At 41.0% G+C, this 10,223-nt stretch overlaps 1 protein-coding gene across 1 annotated transcript; it reads right to left on the bottom strand.

Moving 5' to 3' along the window:
• Positions 1-7,783: 7,783 nt before the first annotated feature.
• On the bottom strand, positions 7,784-8,662 carry LOC124776142 (zinc finger protein 239-like). The gene has a single exon (XM_047250978.1). The coding sequence runs from the start codon at positions 8,660-8,662 to the stop codon at positions 7,784-7,786; it is 879 nt and encodes a 292-aa protein (XP_047106934.1).
• Between the last annotated feature and the right edge of the window lie 1,561 nt (positions 8,663-10,223).

Genomic DNA, 10,223 nt, shown 5'->3' with positions numbered 1-10,223 from the left:
TGAGAGGTTTTCGCTGCGTTTAAACGTGGAGTGAAGCTCTCTTTGCTTTCGCAGTAGCTTCCTAACTTTGTTGTTGAACCACGGTGGGTTTTTCCCGTCCCTCACAGTTTTACTCGGCACGTACCTGTCTAAAACGCATTTTACAATTGCCTTAAACTTTTTCCATAAACACTCAACATTGTCAGTGTCGGAACAGAAATTTTCGTTTTGATCTGTTAGGTAGTCTGAAATCTGCCTCCTATTACTCTTGCTAAACAGATAAACCTTCCTCCCTTTTTTTATATTCCTATTAACTTCCATATTCAGGGATGCTGCAACGGCCTTATGATCACTGATTCCCTGTTCTGCACTTAAAGGGTCGAAAAGTTCGGGTTTGTTTGTTATCAGTAGGTCCAAGATGTTATCTCCACGAGTCGGTTCTCTGTTTAATTGCGCGAGGTAATTTTCGGATAGTGCACTCAGTATGTCACTCGACGCTCTGTCCCTACCACCCGTCATAAACATCTGAGTGTCCCAGTCTATATCTGGTAAATTGAAATCTCCACCTAAGACTATAACATGCTGAGAAAATAAAAATAATTTGTATAAAAGGGAGAAATCTAAATTTCGCACGAGAAATTCTCGGCTTATTGTCAACAACATCCCTGTTTTTGATTGGATAATCTGAGAAGCGTCTGTGTTAGGGTGAAATTGTAAGTAGAACTATACATTCAAGCCGCGCCTTCTTTCCTCGCATTTCGTCCCAGACAGCAGCAGGAGCGGGCACGAGACTTCGGACAATTGGAAGTCACAGTTTAGTTACAAAGAATGCACGGGCCTGATGGCTCTTGTTAAGTAACCAGTATGCTGGATGACTGTCGACAGAAGAGGACATGTGTTGCGTTCAAAATAGTGGGTATTTGCATTGGACGATTATTCCACCCCTGTAAATTAGTCGGTTGACTATTTGGTGACGGTCTCTACCGACCTCTGAAAGTTCAGTAGGGGTTGGTGTGCGGATGCTGCAGGGTGGACGTCCAGCTGCTGGCATGAACTGTGTGTGTGTGTGTGGGGGGGGGGGGGGGGGGGGGGGGTGTCTTTCCCGACTGTGTGAATGTGACCTGTAAGATTTTGCCACCAGATATGTTTAGTGGAAATGTTGTGGTGGAGGAGGGTGCTTGTGTTGTCAAACGTCGGTGTATACAAGACCTCAGATGTATTTAGTGCTATGATCTATTTAAATTTCCGACACAATTACTTGATTTGCAATATGTTTGCATGTGATTCTGAAACGTTGAAAATGTTTTATTACTAGGATGAATCATTGTAAGGTGGTGGTGGGTGTCTTTTAGCGATTTATTTGACTACTGTGAATTATTAAACAATTAATTTGGTAGGGTACTGCAAATGGACTGTTTCCTACTATCGTTGATACTGAAACTGCGTCAGCTCTCCCTTTGTCCCCAGCATTAGCCTATGGGAACACAGTATTCTGAGGAGAGATAAAAACCTCCATCAGCATGTTTGGACACATTGGTTCATGCACAGACAGGAAGTAGCGAGAGAGCAGAGGTGGTTTCCTGTGTATCAAATATCAAAGGGCTCTTACTTCTGCTCCGCAGTCGCTTGCAACCGGAAGTAGCCACTTGAGAAGGGGTCGACGCATGTGTGGACCTCCAGTCCTGCCCCAATTGGCGAGGGTGATTCATGGTGCCGTCACAGTGAATTGGGCTGACGCGGCTGCAGCCCTGGCAAGTCTTTCCTGCAGTCGATGCAGAGATGTAATCGGAAGATTTTTAACAGTGTAATTGCATGCAGTGGGTGCTTCTTCGTGGTATTCCTGGCACGATTGAAAAAAAAAAAGATCTATTTTATTAGTTTTTTCCAAGTATTTTACAAGACTTGAACCTTCCAAAACAGCAGAGAATGATTAGCGTCTCCCACCAAATAAGAGATCCATCTCCTGAAAATAGAATTTTATGAATAAACAATATATCCTTTGCTATCTAATTGAATTTCCTGTCGTGGGATCCTTCCAGTCCAGCACAGACTGTCTTTTTCTTGCCAATTTCCAGGTGGTGGAGGAGAGCAACCTCCCCCACGTCCCCCCTTCTCAGGAAAAAATGGTAGAAAAAAGATTTGTCTGTACTGGAGAGGACGGTGATAGGGTAGTTTATTTTCTTTATTTTGTGTGCTACCTGGTTGGAAATTCTACCGCCGCCAACATACATTTTGCATGATGACCACGAAAATAAGATAAGAGGTATTAGTGCTCATATGGAGGCATACAGGCAATTTCTTTCCCTCACTATTTGCGATTGGAATAGCAAAGGGAAGGGAATGATTAGTAGTGCTACAGGGTACCCTCCACCATGCCCTGTATGATGGCTTTTGAAATCAACATACAGAAGGAAATGTAAATTAGGCTTCCTTTTCAGATCTCATTCTATCCATTTATAGGCACATAAACCTCACAGAAGAATGTCGTCTCTTATTTATTGAGAAAACTAAAGACAGAACTTCAGCTGCTGATGGCCTCTTGGTAAAAAGGCTTCGTATTAGCTCCTAATTTTCCCACTGCAGTCACAAGAGACGAATGTGAGAGGTTATAATTTGCCGACAACACTTAGAAGAAGCGGCATACAGCTCACCTCTCAAATCCCCTACCTGCAGGGTATCACTTACCTGCCTACTCTCATGAATCTTAAGAGTCTGTGATATGTTGGCGTTTGAATCCACAAGATTTCCAAGTCAGAGACTCCTACTACCTCCCTCGAAATCTCATCACGTTCCGACACCACTGTTCCAGGCTGTCTAGTCCTCCACCCATCACTGACTAGGTAGAGATCTATCACTATGTAAAAAAAAAAAAAAAAAAGCACATATCTACAGAAGGAAATTCACAATCATGTATTCACGGACTACACAAAGAAATTCAGAAGCATAGCACCTACAAGTCATCGATATAGAATGATGGTCTATAAAAATCACTCAGTATATGTCCTTCTCTCCTTTATCATATTCCTATGATTACTATGTTAGATAAACAACAATGTGATGTCAGAGATTTCGCTGACAGCACAGTTTGTCTCCCCCTCCCCCTCCCCCTCCCCCCTCCCCCCCCCCCCCTCTCTCTCTCTCTCTCTTCTCTCTTCTCTCTCTCTTCTCTCTCTCTCTCACATCACCTGGTAGAGAACACAATAGGATATTATCGCGTCTATCTCCTCCGATAAATAGAAAAAAAAATACTGCGTCTTGACATCCAGTATACGTGGTGATCCCATTAAACATACACGTATTGGTCCAGTAGAGCAGGTGGCAGCAATTGAAGTCGCTTGCACAGACCATATCACACAGACTATCAATCACAAGAGCAGCTTCCCATCTTGTTCTTTAATAACGAGTTTGATACATTGTTTTTCTGCTGTACTACGTCCAAATAGTGTAGGACTACAGCTTTGTACACCGCCATACATTTTGTTTTTCCACCAAAACTGTTGAGACATGTGTCGAGTGCTAAACCAGCATTAACACGTTTCGATCTATTGGCTCCCACAGAAAGCTGGACATCGCATGGTGTAAGTTACGCTGCTCCCACAACACACAGGATAGTTGAAATAAAAGACAGAGGCAATGTTTCTTATTGACAAAAATGTGCAAGACATTGCAATATACGGAAACTGGAAGACTTTGCAGCACCGTGGAGTGTCTCGAAATAGCTTTCTGAAGGTGATGACCACTAAATTTAAATTCATGTTCCACATTGGTGGGGTATCAGACACCTCGCTGTTCCATTTTCGAAGAGACAATGAGCACTGATTACTCATATCACACCCACATAGTATCACTGTTTTGGTATCCTAGTTGGCGGTCATCATAACCGCCAAATCTTTGGACATTGTGTCTTTCATTTTTATGGATTACAATGCATAAACACATGTGGAACAAGGAGTATTCTGCAGGACTTAAACCTATACGGCTTGGATCAGTTGTCAAACGCACCACTGGAGGAATGGAATGATTTTCATACAATCAGGTGAGCATGTAAATACTCTCATTTATCCTGTTTCATAAACTGACATATGGCTTGGAGTGCGGTGTGCTGACCACATGCCCCTCCCCATCCACATTCAGTGATGCCTGTGGGCTGAGGATGACACGGTGGCCGATTGGTACCGTTTGGCCTTCGTGGCCTGTTCAGGAAGAGTTTAGTTTTTACAGGCAAGCATGTAAGTATCCTCATTCATCTATATTTTGTCGTACTTGTATTTAACTCAGTTTCACGTATTTTCCATCAATTTTCGTAATTTTACCAGGTTTTCTGTAACAAACGCATTGCACCAAATTACTCGAGTTCCAAACCACCACTCTCGATGAGTTGGCACGTCAACAGAACGTCTCAACGCGTCCATCTCGTGGTACTATCCGCCAATGGCATCACAACATGATTCTCAATTCTGTATCATTGATAAAACGCAATTGTTAACCCGATTTTCTTCGCCAAGACAAGTATTGTCTTTGGCGTCACATTCATCATCTACAGAACTCGTCCACTTGATATTTTCTTACGCAAGTTAATGACATTTGCTTCATACACGTTCGTCATTGCTACCTGATTTACCATATGAATAATATGTCTACAATTACATACAGATGCAGACTTAGTTTGCCTAAGTATCGTTGTTGCTGTGGTATTCACTCTGAAGACTGGTTTGAAGCACCTCCACATTAGTCAGTCCTGTGAAATCCTCATCTCTGAACAGCTACAGCAATGTACCTCCATGTGAGCTCCATTCAACCCTTGATCTCGATCTACAACTTCTACTCCCTACACTTTCCACCACTGCAAAACTGACGATTCCTTGATGCTAATCTCTTCTTTTACTTCATTTGTACGATACATTTCTATTCTCCCCAATTACATTCAGTTCCTTCTCATTATCTACACGTTCTATCAATCTTGGCATTCCTCTGTAACACCACATCTCTAAAGATTTCGTTTTCTTTTTGTGTGAACTGATTATCGCTCATGTTTCACGTCTCCCCAAGGCTATATTCCACACAAATGCCTTCAGAAGAGATTTACTGTGATCTAAATTTCTAACAGACGCTAACAAATTCTTTTCTGAAACGCTTTTCTTTATATGGAGAGTCTGCATTTTATATCCACTCTACTTTGGCCATCATAAGTTATTTTGCTACCAAATAGCAAATCTCATCCATTATCTCCAGTCTTGATGTGCGAGGACATTTTAGCTGTTTTATACACCTTGCAAAACCATGTGGAAGAGTTTGGTTATTGCTAGCTCTCCCATGGATCACAAATACTTCTGAGGGCTTGTCTTCTAGAGTGGCCTTGTTTTCACTTAAGTCTTTCAGAGCTTTGTCAAATTCTTCTAGCAATATCATATCTCCCATCTCAGCTTCATCTATTTCCTATACCTTAAAGTTTAAATCTAGTTTATAAATCTGTCTTCTTGTCATATAATCAATATTAAATCTACCTGTGTCCCCAGGTCTCTTCCATGTTTCTTAAACCAAGTTTTAGCAGTGATTAAATTATGCTGCACGCAAAACTCTACCAAGACAATTCCTCTTTCATTTCTTTGCCCCAGTCCATATTTTCCTATAATTTTTCAATCTCTTCCCTTTTCTATGATCGACTTCCAGGCTGCCATCACAGGTAAATTATCGTCATCGTTAACTATGTAAACAATTTCCTTTATTTCGTTTTATATTCTTTCAATCGCTTCATCGTCCATGGACCTAGTTGGTATGTAAACTTGTACTACTGTGATGGGTCCATGTATACCTTGGCTGTGAATGTGCATACTCTATTTAATTTCGCTTCATACACCTTTGCAAAAAGACAAAAACTTTTCAACTGTTCTTTGCTACATGAAATATGCTCTGGACGAAACCATACACACAGTTCAATGTGAAACCATAGGCTTGCCACTGTATTATTTAATGAATTTTTCATATACACCAATAAAAAAACCTGAATGTATCTTCAAGACTTCCCAGCGTAATGAATATTCCATGAAGTTCCTATATTACAGTCTGACGATGTAGGCATTTGGCCATGCAGTTTTGGCTGGCAGCAAAATAGAGTCTGTAGCATAAATCAACAAAAATCCCAATTCTAGTGGAATTACATGCAGTTATCATCCATCCATCCTCATCATCCAGCAATCTTTATTATCCTCATAATTATCAGCTAATAAGTTTGCCATAACTATATACTACACTTTGTTAGACATTCCATATTTTTCTCTAAGATCTTTCCAACCATAAAATACTTTTGGAAGTAAATTTTAATAAATCATTGGAGTTATTGAGACAGCAGGTTTTTAATGTATAAGGGACGGCTGTATATATAATCAGTTCTTAATGTCCAGCCCCAGTTAAATTAATCAGAGTGCAATTACAAGCTGCTAACAAACACTGGAAACCACTCTTTGGTTAGTACTTCAGTGACTGTGACTAGTGAACTCCACTATGGAATTCATTTGATGAAGGCAGTTTGGTGGCCACTCAAGGTACAGTGCTAAGATTTCCATTTCAAATGTCTGGAACCCCGAAAAGTTCAGAGTAAAATACATAGAATTTAATTTTAATTAAGAAAAATGTAATTACACTTATCAGCACATTGTTATCTGATAATCAAAGACTACAACCGCCTTTTTTTTCCAGGTCATGTTTCCTACATGCAACATTATGCGTAATCTCTGTATCAGTTATCCCAATGCAGGTAGAGAAAAATATATATATTATTTTAATGATTTTATCTGTGAATATCTATTCATACTATAACGATATTTATGAACGAATTGGTTTTACATAAACTGATCTCACTTGGCACTACATCACTGGCAAAAATTACCTGTTTGTAAGTTTCAGGTTAAAATTATCCCATGTTTACACTACCCTGGCTAATGTGTTCCCATTTACATGTGAAAGTGGGACACTATTTGCAGAGCAATTATGTTATCTGTAAACAAGTAATATAAACATCATGAATTAGACATCCTCCTGAATGTGTTACATTTACTGTAACATTAACAAACTGAATGATGTCACAGAAAACCATTTTGAATAGTGCTCAGCTGTACACAGAGAATGTCATGTGTGTTATGTTTCTACATGTAGTCACAAACAGCAGGATATTTCTATTAACAGAGTGGTACAGGACATGGAAAACAAGAATTTGCAACCACTACCAAGAGAAGTGAATTCACTATTGCCAGGAATGCGAGTGTGCCTCCATTAACTGATTAACTATCATACTTCGGGGATACACTTCTGTCTCCTTAATATGATAGTTTGTGCACACGTGCAGAATTACGATAGAACACAAACCTTCATCGAACAATAGGAAGAGAAGTTGCAATTCACATAATTATGCAAGTTGTTGTGTGAACTACACAATATAGGCACTGTGTTATCCCGTTGGTCTCAATATGTCAGTAGTTTCAAAAAGTTCCAGGAAACTATGCTCTTAACCAATGCAATAGCAGTAAACGACTAAAGGATGTTTAGTAAATCCTAACTTCAACACCAGTGGCGCAAATGATTTGGTACTACAGTGTATGATCAGTCCTACAGATATGTGAGACATCAGAGAATACCTTATTAAAGGTGATGCAGTATCTTGGACATTTCCCTGTATGAATTCACTCATGCACATGGACAGATAAGGCAGCAAAAAAGCTTTGTTACAGGTGGTGCACTTCTATCGACATTCCCCTTTCTGAGTATGTACATGCTTATGGAGATCTGAGAATTAAGAGATTGCCATGTTTCAGGTGATGCACTTGTATGAACGTTCCCCTGCGTGAATTCGCTCATGCACGTGGAGATGTGAGGTTTGAGAGAAAGCCTTGTTACAGGTGGTGCACTTGTATGGACGTTCCCCTGCGTGAATTCGCTCATGCCTGTGGAGAGATGAGGTACGAGAGAAAGCTTTGTTACAGGTGGTGCACTTGTATGGACGTTCCCCTGCGTGAATTCGCTCATGCACGTGGAGATGTGAGGTTTGAGAGAAAGCCTTGTTACAGGTGGTGCACTTGTATGGACGTTCCCCTGCGTGAATTCGCTCATGCACGTGGAGATGTGAGGTTTGAGAGAAAGCCTTGTTACAGGTGGTGCACTTGTATGGACGTTCCCCTGCGTGAATTCGCTCATGCATGTGGAGATGTGAGGTTTGAGAGAAAGCCTTGTTACAGGTGGTGCACTTGTATGGACGTTCCCCTGCGTGAATTCGCTCATGCCTGTGGAGAGATGAGGTATCAGAGAAAGCTTTGTTACAGGTGGTGCACTTGTATGGACGTTCCCCTGTGTGAATTCGCTCATGCACGTGGAGAGATGAGGTACGAGAGAAAGCCTTGTTACAGGTGGTGCACTTGTATGGACGTTCCCCTGTGTGAATTCGCCCATGCACGTGGAGAGATGAGGTATCAGAGAAAGCTTTGTTACAGGTGGTGCACTTGTATGGACGTTTCCCTGTATGAATTGGCGCATGCACATGGAGACTGTGCGCTTTATCTAAAGTCTTATTACAGGTAGGGAACTTGTATGGGAGTTCTCCTGTGTGAGTTCGCTCTTGACTGTTCACATTTGAAGTACTAGAGAATATTTTATTGCAGCCCATACTACTGTCAGAGTACTCCATTTTGTCCATGATACCGTTATCAGTTGATAGTGAAGTGATATCTAAATAGTTCTCTTCCGATTGTATTCTGTCTTCGTTAGTATCCCTAACGTTAACGCGTTTAATGCATATTTGAGTTAAGTTCTTGCGCTTGCAGTTCATTTTACTACATTGAGCCCGACTAGAACTGTTCTGTTGGGTAGATGAAATGCTATTCGTATTATCTTCTACTTTAGAAGCAGAGCTCTTTGCTGTATCATGCATCAGGTCTGTGTAGTTATCACTGTTACTGTTCTTGCACTCTCCATCTTCACGCTCGATTGCAGTAGTACAGCTGACTTTGGAAGGCATGCTTCGTCCCCAGCAGTACGAAAGATGTCGATCCCGATATGCTGCATTGGAGAAAGACAGCCTGCACTTGATGCAGCGGTACACGTCACCTATGAAATGGAATGTCATCACATTATTTCTTCTAATTCACATCATACAGAATTACTTATATTATATTCATACTACAAACCGTTTCAAAAAGAACGATCTGATTTCGAAACTCTGTATTTATCGACAAAACATACTATAAAAATGAGTTACATTGCAAAATACTCCACCAGCAGCACCATGAACAACTAAACGATAGGTCAATTCGTCAAACTTTACATAGCATATCTGCTTGTAGAGTAGTTATGGCGGCTGTTATTCTGTTCTATGTCACGAGGTCAAGGGGAGGTGAACATACTTTCCTTCACATAACCCCACAACGAAACCCGCCTTGTATTATGGGGTCCATCCAATCCCCCTTCTGGTGAAAGTAATGGACAGGTAAATAATGCGTTTCTTTTCCTTTGCAACAGTGTAGTTTTTTAGGTTTACCTATTACAACATGTTGAAATTTATGTGATCCCTCACAGATGGCACAGCTTAACAGTTAACCTCTCCTTGCTTGCTTGATAACCAGCTGCACTACGCTTTGCCTCGAAAGCTAACGTCTTTGTTGGTAGACACTTCCAAGACAACCTGGTTTCGATCGCATTGTGTATTTGCTCCAGCTCTAAATTTTCTAGTGCAATTAACATCGGTGAATCATTACAAAATTCAAAAGCAGCCTTACTATCACCACTTAATTTTCCTCCTTGGACGGCAATCTCTGCCGCCGTTTAACCAGTTGACCAGAGGATAAATTAAAGTCCCCTTCAACCCACAAGTTTTTGAACAAAAACTAGACCTGTCTGGGGCGTACTGGGCCAGATATGCGTGTGCCCTCTGCTATATTCTTTTTAAACCCGTCCAACATGGCTTTATACAGTTTTGCGTATACAGACATTTGCAAAGCGTTCTGCTTTCACAAAACTTTAGATTAGAGATGGGCAGCCGCCAGCCCAGACCCTTCCCGCAATTGATTTCAACGTGGCCCACAGACTAACTTCCAGGTGAACATAAGATGAATGTTCTCCAAAAAACACGTGTCTTGAGGCATAGTTTGTTGGCATGGCATTGTCATTCATATCAGCGTGTTACCCCATAAACATTAACGTCACGGACCCTGTAGTTCTGAATCTTCGCTAGCAATGTTGCTGTCGCGTCATGATGTGGC

This window comes from Schistocerca piceifrons, chromosome 2 (assembly GCF_021461385.2).
Source record: "Schistocerca piceifrons isolate TAMUIC-IGC-003096 chromosome 2, iqSchPice1.1, whole genome shotgun sequence".
NCBI lineage: Eukaryota > Metazoa > Arthropoda > Insecta > Orthoptera > Acrididae > Schistocerca > Schistocerca piceifrons.
This window is presented reverse-complemented; position numbering and strand designations above follow the sequence as displayed.